At 31.4% G+C, this 17778-nt stretch overlaps 1 protein-coding gene across 1 annotated transcript in view; it reads right to left on the bottom strand.

Annotated features, from left to right (window-relative positions):
• Positions 1 to 8048: 8048 nt before the first annotated feature.
• The window catches only part of NfI (Nuclear factor I), a 72034-nt gene continuing 62304 nt past the window's right edge, over positions 8049 to 17778 (bottom strand). Inside the window, exon 14 of the mRNA XM_089649044.1 lies at positions 8049 to 17529. Within this exon, the coding sequence (XP_089505170.1) occupies positions 17354 to 17529 (176 nt within the window). The 3' untranslated portion in view covers positions 8049 to 17353. The remainder of the gene's footprint in view (positions 17530 to 17778) is intronic.

Below are 17778 nucleotides of genomic sequence, written 5' to 3' on the forward strand. Positions count from 1 at the left end.
AAAATTTGATTGTAGGAGCCATATTAATCAAAATAAAATATAATAAATAATATATTTGAAATTTGTAAACTTAAATATGGCTACAATAAGATATAATAAGCTCGTTCTCTAATATTCAATCTGATCTTAATAAAGCAGAAATTCTGTTTCCTGAAGCATAAAAAAACAATAATGGTTATTTCGGGCGTCAAGAAATTTGCAGAACTTTTTATCTGTGATTTATCGAAACTAATTTCATCTCCATCGTGAAGAGGAGTTTTAAAATAAACATTTAACTTTTTATAATATTATGGTGCAATGAGAAGATTTTCCCGGGTAAGGCCGGGTAGCAAAATCAGTGATTTATAACTTACAAGGATACAAGGGGGTAGCCTTGTATTGAATTCAACAAGATCCTAAATAGGAGGGTTGAAAACAGACTGCTTCCCTTGCGAAACCTTACCCAGTGGTTTGAAAATAAAACCAGTTGCCAGGTGCAATTTATGTATATAAAACTTAAGCTATTAAAATGAAATTAATCTTTCTTACGTTGTATTTAAAAGGAACAGGAATATTAAATAAAGATATTATATATAATATAATATTTAATGAAATACAGGGTTTTCCAATAAGAGGTGTTATTTTGATATTCAATCGTAAAAGATCAATGATTTCGTTGCTTGTGTGGTACGTAGCGCAGTCTTGTTGAAAGTGAACGTTGTCCAGATTAATACCATCCAATTCCGGCCATAAAAATGATTTATCATCTCTCGATAGCGCAATCCATTCACCGTAACTGTTGCTCCAGCCTCATTTTCGAAAAAGTAAGGTCCAATGACTCCGCCGGACCATAAACCGCACCAAACAGTCACACGTTGAGGATGGAGAGGCTTTTCAACAATAATTCTTGGGTTTTCCGAGACCCAGATGCGACAATTTTGCTTGTTGATGAAGCCACCGAGGTGGAAATGGGCCTCATCACTCAAGATGATTTGCATTTGATTCACTCAAGTGAATTTTAATCATTTCGATGCGTTGTTGAAGCGTGTTTGTTGTTCCATTTTTATTAATGGCGTAGTTTCTACTTGTCAAATGTCAAAAAATGACAGCTTCAAAAGTACCTAACATCTACCGAAATAGCGGGCTATTCAAAATAACATCTCTTATTGGAAAACCCTGTATAATGAATTTTGGAAATATTTATCGCACTGTGAGTGGAATAAGACGTCGAAAAGACGTCATAAAATACGGCTAAAGGAATTTTAAGCAACGATTTGATTCTGAAAGGTGGTTTTTCCGCATGGGGATACTGAAAGTACATACCAGTAGAATAATGTGGCGTGTTAATCTACCTGAGAAATTGATCAAGAAATGCCACAGCATATTAATTCATCATTTTTTTTAATGAAAGACGAATATTCCCGGGTTACGAATAACCTGAAAATATTTGAAAATCTACCACTACCACCATAGTAAGCGGAAAATGTTGCTTGTGTTGTGATGGAGGACTTAGCCAGCCGAGGAATTGAACACATGACGCCTCGGTGGAACCCAAACGCGATGTTAACTCAGTCACCGACCGGCTGTAAATGTATCATATCTATTCAATAACTATAAATTTTCGAAGTTACCTTTAAAAATATTGTATTAATTATAAAATACAGTACCTACCTAGTTAAACGCATTACATTAGGTTGGATTAGGTTTACTTACTGAAGAAATTAGAGAATTCATCAAATTTCAAAGTTGTTTTATGAGTTCTGTGAAGGTTCTGTTCAAGTTCTATCATTATTTCAGTTTTGTGAAACAACTGGCCAGTAATGATATAATAACATAACTTGAATAAAAACTTCACACAATTTTTTTTAATATGAAAATTGTTTAACATACACTGTAATAGTTTTTTTGACGTGTTTGATCCCAGTGGGTGTAATTTAAGTCAGTACGTGTAATTGACTCCTAGTGGAATTTCGCACCGTTTCCAAATCCATCCGTTTGTGATATTCTTAAGAAAAATAGACGTACGAAAGTCTGAAGGAATTAAATCACTTGCTTAAAAACCATATTTCAACAGAATACGTTGTTCCTGATTATTAATATTACTTATAAGGTTAGTGAAAGCATAATAAACAAGATAAGGACGGGTTGTTTCGGAGAATCTGAACAATTCATCAAATTTCAACGTTCATTTTCAAGTTCTGTGAAAGATTTTTTCAAGTTCTGTTTTTATTTCAGTTTTGTCAAGCAACTAGCCTACAATGATATAAAAACAGAACTTGAATAAGTCTTTCACAGAACTTGAAAATGAACGTTGAAATTTGATGAATTGTTCAGATTCTCCGAAACAACCCGTCCTAAGAAAGGAATGCTTTGATTTTTAGTGTGATTAGAGTATTACGGGCAAAATAAAGTTGGAATCGGGACGTCCCAAGAAAAGATGGCACGATCAAGTGAAACAAAAAATATTTATACAGAGTTCTTGCGGTGATTTGTTACAAAACGGCGCTACACAAATCATTATTATTTTCTTAAATATTTTATTCAGGTCATGTGAAGAGCTAAAATAATAAACGTGAATGTATGAGAAGATGCATGAATGTGAATGAAGCGAGGAGCTTGGGCCAAGTCAGAGGTGAGTGGCAATCCACCAGAAAACAAGGTGATAGTTAACCTTTTTAAATGATCTATTTGAATTTAGATTTTTTTTCTTGATTGTGCGACTGATCCTGGAAGTGGAAATTAACCCACTCCCGACATCAGATCGATCTGAAACTCGGCAGATAAACGCGTTGTCGATGACAATGCAATCCATCAGCTTTTGGTGGCACACACACGCTCGCACACACGCATTTTTCTGAAATTGAATAACATTTAGTAAAAAAATTTATAGCAGTTAAATACGAAATAAACACCGGTACTTTACAATTGGGATTTGGATTAGGTGTTAGCATTGTTGACTCCAGTCCATGTGGAGGAAGGTTCAATACTCAGTCAAAGCAGACAATAGACATGTATAAATATTTATATTTTAAATACATCTATTAATAAAAATAGACGTACTATAGTAAAAAACACTAGATTTGAGACTGTCGTGAAAAAAAAATTGTACTTTTCATATCATTTATAACTGCTCCCAAAGGTTATAATTAGGGTATGTTGTGAGGCTGAAGGTAGAGGGAAGGGGAAGTAGATACCTGGCAATTCAGATCTGGTCACCAAACACGACCAAAGCTATTTCAAACCCTTTCTATTCAGAATTATGGTCTTACACCAGGGCAATACTGAGAGTATCTTCCACAACGTGCCGCAAATATATAAAATATTATTTTAAATGCGTAAATTTTTAAATAACACAAATCAGTCAAATAAAATGTACTTGCGCACGCCGGAATTTAAATACGCGATTTTGACAACTCGAATTTGCTTTTTGTCATTTTCAAGAATTCGCCAAAAACTAACTAACAATAATATAAAATTTTAACATAAAACAATATTTAAACTGTCATTTTAAAAATTAGAACTGATGTCTCAAAAATTCATACAAGTGCCAATATATAATTATTTAAGCAATTCTACATTTTAAAGGTGTAAATATCTTAGAATTAATCTAGGGTTAATTTCAAACATACAGCAATTATCAATCGTACAAATATAATGTCCCGTGATTTTTCGCGGGTCTGCCACAATAAAATCTATCATGACTCAATTCAACTCAATATTAAAATATTGCCGCATTTGTATGAAATCATATCGACCAAAATATGGTCGATTCACCCCAAGTAGAACATCCCTGTACATATTCCAACAAGGGTGGTTTTTGTATCGATCCACCCTTTGGTTTTAGCTCGGCAGCCATGGCAACCAACCTCACAACCTAGTCGATATAACGGTCGTCTCTTTCTCATTCACACAGCTCCATATAACGTAGAGAGAGACAAAGAGATGGTCTGAAATCGATTCATACATCGATGATAGGCTAGACTGAATACCCTGGTTTTAACACGCAAGTAGAGCGAATTTTCCGCATTTAAAAGCTGCCTTACATATTAAAAGGTTGCGTTGTTTTAAAGGTAAATTAAATTCAATCATACAAATGAAGATGACTCTTTGTTTTGTTGTGATATGCTACAGTTTTTATTTGAACACTTCTGCCTGAGTCTGCAGTTTGCTTCCCAGTGCCTCTGGCGGCCGAAAACGATATTAAATCCATTTGTAAAATCGATAATTTCACATGAAAAGCTTCCGCAAGTACAAGTTCTATGTATTCGTGGGGTCGGGGAACAAGTCATAACTTTGCTTGTATTTCGTTATCGTTTGATAAGATATATTGTATTATCGATAGAGGGTATGGATTCATTATCGACAAAAATAAATATTGATTGTTTCATGTTGGATTCGGTCAATACACGATCGATAAATATTATTGAAACATGACTGGCTTGGTGTCAAAATATGAAATGGGTTACGTAAAATAATAATTTTGTTACTGCTATTAAAGAAAGGGATGAATGAACAAAGGAGTCTAAGGAGAATATATGCCGCCAATGTGAATGGTAGAAGCCGGGGGCGCCCGCAGAAGACATGAAACGATCAAGTGAATCAGATATTTGAGTTGGGCCATGTCAAGAGTCAGAATAAAAGAAGAGTAAGCATGAGACAGTGTATGAATGTGAATGAGACAAGAAGTATGTGCCATGACTGAGTTGTTTGGCGTTTTTGTTCCGTCCTCTTTACAATACAAGGGTTCTAACTGCACGGATCTAATGAAACTTTGCCACCCACTTTATATAGGGATCAAAGCAGATGCATAATATCTGGGTTTTTATGTCAATTCTATGGTTCCAACTCTTCGGAGCCAGTGGGACTATTGTATCCCCAATTGAGGTGACGTATGTTTTAAGGCTGAAGGAAGTGGGAAAGGAAAGGAGATGGGGAGTCAATTCAGGAAGTATCGTTACCATTACCATTCAGATGTTTTTTTTGTGTAAAACTACACTGTTCCATCCGTCTGGAGCCAGTGAGACTATGGCATCCCCGATCGGGGTACGTTGTGAGGCTGGAGATAGTAGGGGTACCTTACTATTCAGATCTGGTCTCCGAACACAGCTAAAGCCATTTTGAGCAACATTTCAATTCTGAATGGTGGTTTTACACCAGGGCGACACCGAGAGTATTTTCCACTCTGGAACGCGCAACAAAAATACTTGGTTTTTTCTTGTGTAAATTGTGAAATAAAATATCTAATAAATTTTACTTGCGCACGCCGGGATTTGAACCCGCGACCTTCGGTTTTCTAATCGAGAGCCTCACCTCTTAACCACGGAGTTCGTCAAACCGTGGTCAGCAAATATGTCCTAAGCCATTGCAAACAACGTTTCAGAGCTGAATGATGGTCTACGATTCTGGAACGTACCGCAAATTTACTAGAAAAGTTTTTGTAATAAATTTAAAAAATGTATAATTTAAAAAATATGTCTTTTACCAGAGCGATACTGAAAGTTTTTTATTATTATTTTTTTTTTTATAGTGAATACCTCACAAGAGTCCCAACTGCTCCCGTCTGGAGCCAGTGAGACTATGGCATCCCCAATTGGGGGATGTTGTGAGGCTGAAGGTAAGTGGGGAAGGGATAGAGGAAGGTGGGGAAGTACCTGGCTATTCAGATCTAGTCACTAAACACGGCTAAAGCGAGAGTATACGTATAAACAACATACGGTCATCATGGTTACTTCAATTGTTTTGGTTTTACGCGTTATGATTTATATTTACCTCAATTTTTAAATTGTCCAAAAAAACGAAGTTAGCAGTTCGCAGTGGATGGCTGGTATACCCTGATGTATGCCTGTAAGCTGGTACTTACCCCGAGGATGTAAGTGAGGTATGTAACTGGTAGAAAAAGAATTAAAGTAGACTAAATGCTCTAGAAATGAGATTCCTAAGGCGTATGTGTAGTAAAACCATTAAGTTATTTCTTCAAAACCATCAGGAATTTCCTTAGTAAGAAAACTTAATAATGATCTACATGGCTCTTTGTCAATCGCTCTTAGAACACGGTTATTATCGGATAGAGCAGTGCAAATGAAAATATCCTAAAACAATCATCTCATTAAAACCTAAAAAGCCATTATTCTGAAAGTCCCTGTAAGAACTAGCTCTGACGAAATCTTAAACAAACTTAACATCATGTCACATAAACAGCTCTATTCTAAAACAATACATTCATAATTAGATAACACAAGAAATAACAACTAACACATATATTAGAAACATTAAATCTCAAGGTCAAAAACATATCCAACAAGCAATTACAAATACAACATTCAGGGAAAAAACTCTACCGCAAAATTTCACTCTCATTCAAACCCATAACAATATTTAAATCTCAAATAAAAATCTGGATACAAAACATAGGGAGATCATAAATAGATAATATACTGACACCAAATACAGACTGAAACCGAAATCACTCAACTGCACAAAAAAACACCTTGTAATATATTTATAAATATTTCAGTAAAAACACTATTAAATATATTTATTTTTACTTTATGTTATCGGTACTACTAAATTTTAATCACATTTAAATGTAATCCCAGTGAATATATCATTTTATCCATTTACGATACGATAAAAAAATTGATAACAAAACACTGTAAAGATTTGCAAAGAATGAAAGTCATCAGCTTTAATTTTACAAGCATAATGAAAAAGAGGAGCGTTTAGATGGTTGGGAATGTAGAGCGAATGAACGAAGAAACGATTAATAATTAATGGTAAACGGGGACGTCCGAGGAAGACATGGCACGATCAAGTGAACCAATTACGTAAGTCGGTCCAAGAGTCAGATTAACAAGAAATGTATGAATCTGAATCAAGTGTTTGTGTGTGACAAGACCGAGCTGTTTGGGGTCCGTCCCCTCTGCCTACCTCTGGTTAGTTAGTAAGTTGAAAATAACTCTTTTAAAAACAAACTTTCTTACCAACTTATGTTTATCAATTAGTTAACTACAGATTTCCAAACTTTTTTTGTGCAATAGGCCTAAGTGAATAAACGCTGCGAATAAACGCAGCAGTTTTGGCACGGCATTTCAGTACCACGGTAAAAACGACAGCCGCAGTGCGTGTTTGTGCGCTGTTCGGCGCCTAAAATGGATGAACAACTGGTATTTTAATCAATTATTTTGTTTTGTATTCATAATATCTTTAGAATTATAGTCCCAGAGAGAAGTCGTACATGATGTCATAATTTTAGTATATATTGATTTTTTTCGTAACATGCAAGATTTTTCGTTGACGACATACCTTTCTTCTGAGATTACTTTAGAGACTCCTACGAATTCATGAAAATAATTATTGTAACATCTTTATATTATGGAGGCGGTGAATTAACCCCTCTGGCTAATTTGTTCAGTTTTGCGAACAAACCGCTATTACCCGTAGAGTCAATTTGTTCGCTTTTCGGAACGGCTCTAATGATCTCATTTAAATCGTTGTGTCTTCCTTGCTGTCATGGTTAGAAATATGATCCAAACGGTGTTAGAAAGAGATAACACCACGCTTTATATTCAATTTTAGAAGTTAACCACAGAATAATTAAAATGTACACTTCTGTGAAACCCGACCGCAATTTGAATTTTTTATAAATTATTTTCATATGAAATGACAAAACAGCGAGGTAGCTTTTATGTTAACAGTATATTTTTCTAATTAAATTTGATTTTTTCTCAGTAATTTTTTGTCAGTGTTTGGACGAATAAACCTAAGATGTTTTATCACTTTTCAAATAGAGTGTTTATTTTTCGGATACGATCAGAAATATTCCATTTATTTGAATTTTATTGAAAATCTGAAATACACACAAATTCTCGATCTTTCTGATTGCAACTTCAGGAAATTTAACGGTCGATATACCAGAGGTCTCAGCGATTGGTAAATAATTGGTCAGATTTCTAAAAAATAAAATAAAATAACAATTAAACTCATTTTTTCGTGGTTTTTAATATCATTTATGGACTAAAATAATAATTATTTGATAATAAATAAATAAATAATGTAAATTCAACATAATATTGATAAAAAATAATTGTTGCATAACACAGCGGCCTAATTATTCACAATCATCGTTGTAATATTATGTAATTAAGTTATTTCGCGGTTAATAATAATAGTTATTATAATTGACTATTGCAATAACAATTTAGAATAATTAACAACAATAATACACGGAAAAAAATGACAATTGCCAAATTATTTAGAATTTCTTCAAATTATTGGTAAGGCCTGTTAATTTATCGTGAGGGCAAAAATCTATTTCTTTCCGTGTATACAATAAAATGTAAATAACAAAAAAAATAACGTCAGATCGAATTATTTCAAAATTAGAACAAAATATCTGGAAATCAACTTTAATTCATAATCCTTTTAAGTCTAAAAAAATGTTAGGTAGGGTTGCTTCAACCTCCGTCAAATACGATTGATTATCAAATAGAAGATTAGCGCTATTAAATATTATTATAAACATCATCAATGTGACGGAAGTTTATACAACTCAGTTGAATGAGTGGATTTTACAACAAAATTTATTTTGTTTCTTTATTTGTTACAAAAAAATCGTCACTGTAAATTTTATAAGATTTGTTTTAATGAACTAAGTCAGCAAAATAAAAATTATTTTCCAGCAAAAAATCTTGTGGATTCTAAAACAATTTTGAAAATAACTTCAATTCAGGCAAAAGGTAAGAAAAATAAACATGAATTGATTAACACTGTTATTTCTATTTGAGCAATATTCTTAAATTGAAATTATTATACAATTCAAAAAAACATTCCTGTAAATTTTAAATGAAATATTAATCATAATGACTCAATAATAAATAATAACACTTAGGCAAGTATTTTTAACAAATATTTTTGAAAATTATGTAAAATATGTTTGTTTTTTTTTTCATTATATTCTATAGAAACTATTTCATAGTTTTATTATAAGGGACAATACAGTTTGTTAAGCTGAATTAAAAATATATAATTTTTCCTTCACTTGAATTCGAATATCTACATTAATATGAGCTTTACCAATACTGTTGCGTATAAATGTTGAATTGGAGACATTTTAAATGAATTTTTTGCTTTTTTACAAACAATAAAATTAAAAAAGGCACGAAAATGTATTGCTTCGATGGACGATAAACTATTTTCAAATGCGTTTCACAAAGCAGTATTTAATAACAATGCATCACGCATTTCAAAAGAAAATTGATAAGTCGTGTAACATGGGGCATGTTTAAACATTGGAGCAAAATTACATTATATTTCGGTTGTATTTTCTTATTAAATCATCTAAATAGGTTATATTATATTCATAAAACGGGGTTAATCATATTGGAAGTAAGGACAAATTCAAACAGTTTTTGTAAAGTGCTAATTCATTTCAGAAAATAGCAAGCAGCTGTACAATCTATTGACGGTAATTCAATTTTTCAGTACATTAAAAATAATGTTTTATTTTCCTACTGAATACGTATTATTATTTGTTTCAAGTTCATAAAATAATAACGGGTTTCGCAATGAATTTTCGGATACTGACAGAACTATCCAAGACAAATGTAACAGTTTTTTTTGTAAAGCAAAATGTAACATTTAAAAACCTTCTAATGCAAACGGGAAACTTTTGTATCCAAATCATATTTCCAGTCGATTTTTTTTAATTGAGCTTTTGTTGTTTAGTAAATCGAATCGAAATGTTTTTCGGTTAAATTTTCAAAAAAGTCGCCAGGGAGTCAAGGCTAAAGTATCAGCTGTTGATTTTTAACCCTTGAATTTTCGAAAAAATGATTTTTTTTGTAATCGAAAAGCTCATATCTTAAAAAAATACGTTTTTTGGGTTATCTATGTGATGTAGATTCATTGGTTTTCTACTTTTACTACGGGTTTCCAGACACTTTTTATTAGAACATTTTTAAGAGTCATGGGGCACATATATTAAAACATTGCCGTAAATTCGTTAGAAAAATTACAATAGGCATAAAAAAAAACAAATTAAAATAAAATACTCGTAATATGATTCGTTGGACAATATAAAAAATTAAAAGATTGGGGTCATATTATAACAGTTATTGTGAAGCGAAATTGAACATTTTCCATGCAAATTAAACCATTTGAATCGTCTCAACAAATTTTAAATATTATAGCTTCTACGTCTGCCTCGGGTGTTTTCAATGGACCTACTCAAACTTAACGAAAAAACGCACCACATTTTGGATTCGTTTTTTTTAAAGATGTAAGTTTTTTGTAAATATTTAGGTGGTATAAGTTATCAATTACTATTATGTCTACTTTTTCTAGCTTTCTCTATCTTTTCTTTCTAATTAAGTGTAATTCAATCTTTTCGAACAGGCACTGGAAACATGATCGGTGTTCAATATATTTTTGGACTAAAATAATGAATACAAAAACTAAGGATCAATTATTTCTCAGAATTTGAACAGTTAACTAAATTTCAAAGTTAATTTTTAATTTTAAAGTTCTGTAAAGGTTATATTCAAGTGCTGCTATTACATTATTACTGACCAATTCTTTCACATAACTGAAATACATATAGAACTTGAATAGGACATTCAGAGAACTTGTAAATTATCTTTAAAAAAAATTTGAATTCTTAAAATTCTGTGAAATAACTTGTCCGAAATCAAATGGCCCGTTACGTAATATCACCAAAATAAACTTTTAAAACTAATGTGTGAACCATTTGTATTACGAAAAGTAGGAACTTATGACTTTTAGTTCTATAAAAAGAATCTGACGGAAAAAGAATTTTCCAAATTTGTAACAACCAAGATCAAAAAAAAACAGTAATGACAAACTTAAACAATATCTAATGATCTTTTAAATATTTTAAATTTTATAACAACAATTTGAAATTCGTTATTTGTTCTCTTCGGTTCATTTTTATTTGGTCAGTTTCATTTTATTGTTAGATTCATTCATTTATTATCAAAGATCAAAAAAATATTTAAACGTTCGATCATTTTCCAGTATTTTCTATGGACAATAGCTATTTCGAATATATTATTAAATCTGGCATATTCATAAATCGGTTAATATAATAGTTTATTGCATATAAAACAAATTTCTTTACTACCTCGGAGCATTTAATGGAGTATTTTCAATTAACCGTAAAAACAATTAAAATATGTTGTATTGCAATTCATTAACAGTGTTTATTTGTTAATTTATAATGATAAATAAATCAATTTCTTCGTATTTTTATTTGTATTCTAATGGTTTGTCTATTGCACTTTAACATACTACATTTTTGGAAGCAAGGGGATATATGTATATATTTTTAAAGCGTTTTGGAAATAATGTGAAACATTTTTGAAAAATAACCAATGTATAAAACAAGTTTAGTTAATACAAAAAATTATCAATTCTAGCGATTAGACTGCCATCTATGAAATAGCATTCAAATTAAAAATAATAATTAACCGTTGCGATCGCTCATTTTGTTGCTTGTATTTTTTCATGTTTGTAATTTTAAAAAGCAGGTGTTAATAAAATTTCAGAATTTTTCAAAAGGTGTTAATTATATTTTATTTCTATTTCTACCTAAAATGTTTTGGAAGTCATAGTTTAAATCAAACGGTGCGATTTCCTCAAATTTTCAATACACTTCAAACATTTTATTTAGAAGATTCCTTCACTTGCTTCAGTACATCTTATGTTCTGTTAATTGGTATTTAAAAAATGTTTCAAATTATTCTCATTTGCGAAAAATAAAGGATTACAATTTATACCATGCCATTTAAATACAAATTCTTCAAAATCAGTCTTGAAATTGACTTTTGGGACTTAATGCTTTTTAATTTTGGAGTTTTCACAAGCACAGTGTTTTTTTTTCAATTACAATAAACTTTCAGCTCTTCACGAGAAAGAACTTTGACTACTTATATGTTTTAACAATGCAATGACATTAATGACATGTGACAAGATTTATAATTTTCCAGAAGAAACTCTGTGTTCATAATGCGAGATATTTGAATGGTTCAGAAAATTTCGATGGCGTACTATAAAAAAATGATAAATGCAAAAATTGTGAGATTAAGTTAAATATTGTTGTTTTAGATTTTTCAGATTGGAACCATCATCATATTTTTGGGGTACCAAGTTGTATTCACTTGACTGTAAAATGACAATACATTCAATATTCCCTTCCCAACATTCGAAATAAAATTAAAAAATGATGTACATATAATTCCTCAGAGTTTTATTAAAGTTTTATCAATAACACTAATTCATTGATGCAACAATTCCACATCGATTCATTCGAATTGTTGGTTGATGAAAGTGTTTACCGATATGGCGCAGCTAAAGTAATCATATACCAAACGATAACAAATTATTGTAAGCAATAATTAGTCGCCTGCAATATCAATACAAATTGAAAATATCTCCCGAGTAAAAATAAATGCCTCCGACGGGAATTGAACCTGCGCTTTCTGATGTTCGGTCAGACGCTGTGAGCCACTGACCCACGTCGGATTATTTCCAACTCACCAAATAATTCAATATGTACTATTAATTCAATCAACAATTACTGCTTATTATTATTCCATATACAGGGTGTATCGGCAAGTACCCGACAAACTTTAACCAGCTATTCCTCAGCACATTTGGAGTAAAAAATGTTATGGGCGCTTTGCTGTCCGGTAATTTTTTTTTTCCATTAAAAACAAAAAAAATAATAAAAAATCCACACACCGTCACTGTCATTTGCATTTTTTCTCATGTTCAACAGCTGTTATTAGCAAGTGTGTCAAAAAGTGTCCTCGCTCTTTCGTACACACTAAATAATAATAGTTAAAAGTGAGACGAATGGTGCCGTGCCATTTCGTTGTGATTGTAAAAGCGCGCCAACGTAGGTACGTACGTACATTATTCAACGAAACTCTAACAAAATATTGCCAGACGGGTTTTCAAACTTTGACAAAGGATAAAACATTGGTGACATGTGGTGAAAATATGAATAATATTTTTTTTATTAAAAAAAAATTTTACCGGACAGCAAAGTGCCCATAACATTTTTTATTCCAAATGTGCTAAAGAATAGCTGGTTAAAGTTTGTCGGGTACGTGCCGATACACCCTGTATATGGAAAATTAATTAAAATGCTTTTATAACTCAATCATTTCATTTTTGCATTTAACATTTTTCTTTGTAGTTCATCAACGAGTTCCATTAAACTTCAAACAAAACATGTTAGGTTTTGGGTTTCTAAATTGACTGAAGCGGTTCTCGCTTTTTGTGTACGCATCAGTTATTTTATTATAAATCAGCAAAATGTAATATTTTTCAAGTAAACCTTATCTGTATTGTATATCATATGGTTATATATTGTTATTTTCTAAGGCACATTATCTTAGGCTTCTTTACAAATTATTTCAATGAATATTATATTAGTAACTAGTTTTATTTAAATTAATTTAATATGCCAGCTATTTAGTAAGTGATCAGATGTCTAAAAATATATGTAGGTATTATTATATTATGTTTAGTAGGTATTTAATGACCAAATACTTAGGTATTTTGTCATTTCATTTCGAATAACATGCTAACTGTTTTGTTTTAAATTCGTTTGAAACAAAAGACAGAGAAAAACGCTACAAATCATGTATCAACCCTTACGAAAAACCTAGCAATATTTTACAAGGTTACATATGAAATTTTCAAAAACAAACAAAAAATACTGAAGATTTAAGTTCTTCGTCATCAAAAAATCAACAGAAAATAGTTTGAAAATTATAGAATATGGAAGAATTTTAATTTGTTTGTCTTTGCAACGTTCGGTTCAAACTACATAATATAATTAACCCTTAATGTCCCGAATTACGTTGGTTCAAATACATGTCGTTGGTTACTAAATTCAATATCTCTATTTTTTCCAACTAATATTCTGAAGGCACGCAATATACCACTAATTTTAGAATGTTAAACATGGTATGAACTTGTTACCAAATGGATTCAACGTCAACTACTTTCTACCAAAACATACTCGAATTATCGCCCTTGTCAAATTCCAGTGATTAAAAGTAAGCACAACTATCTTACCTACAACTTGTCTTGACATCAAGTATTTTGTCTTATTTGGCCCCAACACTGGGGGTTGTCTGACTTTCTGTTCAAATCCATCCGAAATCATCACCTGGATATCAAATTCAAGACATACCAGTATGCTTTGCAGTATTTTGTAGTTATTCACCCAAAAGTTGGGGTTCGTTAGATTATCTGTTCAAAAACACTGGCCCAAATGTAATTCGAGTAACTTCAGTAACAAAAGGAAGAGACTATATATTTTATTACTGTGGAGACTCCCAAGGAGGATATTGTGTTCCATTCAACTATGATGGCAGAATAACACCCATGCAAACACCTCGGCACAGGTTCTCCTAGTGAGGTGTTCACAGAACATTACTACCTAAGCTTCAATCATGTATATACAGTTGCATATCACATTTAGTTCTACTACCATGTTTTATATATGGAACTTCTATCTGTATTACTTGCAACCAATGTCAATATGTATACCTATAAACTGTATGTATAAGTGAATAGATAAATACATAAATAAAAATAAAACACAATTTTACTACTTAGCAGTATTTTGTAGTTGTTAACCCCAAAATTCGATTATCGGTTTTAAAACACTGGCCCGAATCAAGTAACTACATTAACAAATTCGCAGAATCATATGTTTTGACAGCAGGTTGTGGCTAATTTGACCTGTTTTCTTGAAGTCACCATTGGTAAAAAGCCCAAACCAAGAATACAGAGTGGTATATTATAGTAATAGAGAACTACAATTTTTGCGTTTATCGTGCAAAGGTAACAATTTTTTATTACAATTTCAAGCGTATTGCAGCAATCAGCGAGATCTTATGATCTTTTATCCTTTTCAGGCAATTCACATAATTTATTTCAATGCTATTCGAATACATTTCAATGATTTTGAGTAATGGAGAACAAAAAATTTCTTCATCTAAAAAAATTAAAAATGTAGTATTAACAAAGGTAACAGTATCCAAAAAAGTGGTATTAAAATGTAGAAACTATTGCAAAAAAAGGAGAATGAATGAGGCTACTTTCAACAATAGCAACAAAGTTGACAGTATCCAAATAAAATGGTATTAAAATGTAGAAACTATTGCAAAAAAAAGTAGGGATGAATGGGGCTACTTTCAACAATAGCAACAAAGTTGACAGAATCAAAATAAAATTGTTCTAAGATGTAGAAACTATTGCGAAAAAGAAAAGAAAATTAGGGATGAACGGTTCTACTTTCAACAATAGCAACAAATTTGACAGTATCCAAATAAAATGGTTTTTAAATGTAGAAACTATTACGAACAAAAAAATCTTAATATTATCATGTCTGTGAATGAAAACGTTAATTTAATCTGTGACCTCCATTACTCAAAATCGTAAAAGTCATTCATTATCGTTTCAAAACCGATCATTTCTTAAATACTTTATATTTTTAATGGCACAAGTTATTCTTAACCCTAGTGGCACTACAGATATATTCAATAGTTAATTCTTTTTTTAAGTATATTGGAAGTCATATTATAATTATCCCAAAAATAAAATAGAAAATCGAGTTTGAACTGAATACATCTAAAATTTTCCACAATAGGGAATATTGTACATATTCTATGCTCTGAATATACTACTACTAAAACTGGACTATTCTTAGGATATTTTATTACCTTTCGTACAAAGCCACTCATCGGTAATTTTTATTGCTTTTGTCTATTATTGTTAGCAATACTCGTAAATTGACTCAATTTGAATTAAACAAAAAAAATCACAGAAAAATATGAAAATTTTAAAGAAAATAAGTCTTTTATTTTTCTTTAAATAATTATATACCAAGAAAATCATATTCATTATATAACAAAAATTTACAAAACAAAACAGAAAAAAAACTTCAAATGTTTAACAAATTACAAAAACAAACGTTTATAATCTTATTGCAATATTTTCGAAAACTTAGTTTTCGATATTATAAAATATAGTTCTTCTCGTTATAATAACTACCTACACCACTTTAACGAAAAACCATTTTCTTACAAACGCGTTTTCGTCATTTAATTCGTATTTTTTCTACTTACAAATAATATAAACACGCCAAGCAATTAGTACGACTATTTACACCTATTATATCTAGAAAGGGAAGGCTAGGTTTTCTACTTAAATATATTAACTAACAATAGTTTGGCCACAATTTCAGTTTTGTATATAGTACATAGTGAAGACTTTTACTCAACATTTCAAATGAAAAGAGCCCAAATTTTGAGTTTTTTTGTCAATATCGTGTATAGAAGAAAGATGGCGTTACAATATACTCAAACAGTACTTTTACAGTCGTATTCATTTTAACCACCTCTAAATTCCCAAGTTACTTAAATTCAACATCGTTCCTAGAGCATTTCCCTCAATAAGTCGGATTCCTGAATCATATCAAGAAACCCAGAAACACGTTCTCAGAAAAAAAGAGTTGAAATATTTTTAAAAATCTCTGTTTTGTTTATCGTTGGTAAAGTCTTCGCCCTGTAACATTTGTAAGAATAATTCACGTAAGTCAAAATATTTTTCTTATCAACAGGAAGAACGCATTATGTAACAAATATTTACAAACGGGAAGTTAGGGGTTAGTGGTTACATTGTAACAGTTACTAATTACATAATATCGTCAATTTTAATTGCGTAATCACAGTTTACATATTAGCAAGCACCGTTTTTTTTCGTTTATTTTGTTTATCAAACAATGTCTTAGTGGGTCTCTGAACCCTCGTTATTTCGTCGAGTTAATTTTAATATAATGTTTACAACATTACCACATTCGTAAAGGCGGGAAAATGGTATCCTTTATAAGACAGATTATTTTCTATTCAATCTTTAAAACTGCACAATGCAATATAATATCTCATCACCATAAAAGGGAACAGATTCAAAACCACTCTAATTGACCACCGTACGTTCTGAAGAACGTAAGAAAACAAAAAATATTTTGCGTATTTAACTTGCTCTAACCAATACATATTGTTACCAGCACTGAAAACAGCTTATATCTCATTAAAACGAAATAAAAGCACTATTTTTGCAAAAATGCTTGTGTGTTTTTAGATTTCACTGTGTTTTGTTTTCCTGTGTTGAATTAATATCAAAGATTAATTTTGCGTTTATTAATTACCATTTTCCTCTTGTCTTTAAGTATTCAATACTTATTATACATCCTTGATTTAATTTTAATTCAAGACTGGCCTAAAATACCATCCCTGTGGGATACCTAGATTCCGCGAACCTAGGTGCTTAGTATATATCACGGGGACTTGCTACCGATGAGCATGTCTGAGGGCTGCTTGTCGGAGTCTGGTGAGTCCATATCCGAGGGTTGGTGATGCTGCATGGAGGACTGCTGATCTCTGCAAACGAGGTGCCCACTAGCCTCGAGAGAAACGGCCTCGCTGGTGATCACCGAAGACTGGAAGAACCGATCTGCGAAGCAATAGCCTGACATATTATTTTGTAATCCGATCTTATTCCCGAACGCAGTTTTTGTTTTTAAATGATAAGATTTCAAAAGTATACATATTTTACAAAGTATACAAGTTCTTCCTTTCGTTGGTAAGAACAATAATCCAGTTAACCCATTGAGCGCATTTTGCACCAGTGTTTTAAAATTAATTATGAAACACCCAAATATTATATAACTTCATTGCTAAACTACAGCGCTAGTAAAATTAG

Source organism: Hesperophylax consimilis, chromosome 29 (assembly GCF_061612785.1).
Source record: "Hesperophylax consimilis isolate HC1 chromosome 29, BYU_Hcon_1.0, whole genome shotgun sequence".
Taxonomy (NCBI): Eukaryota; Metazoa; Arthropoda; class Insecta; order Trichoptera; family Limnephilidae; genus Hesperophylax; species Hesperophylax consimilis.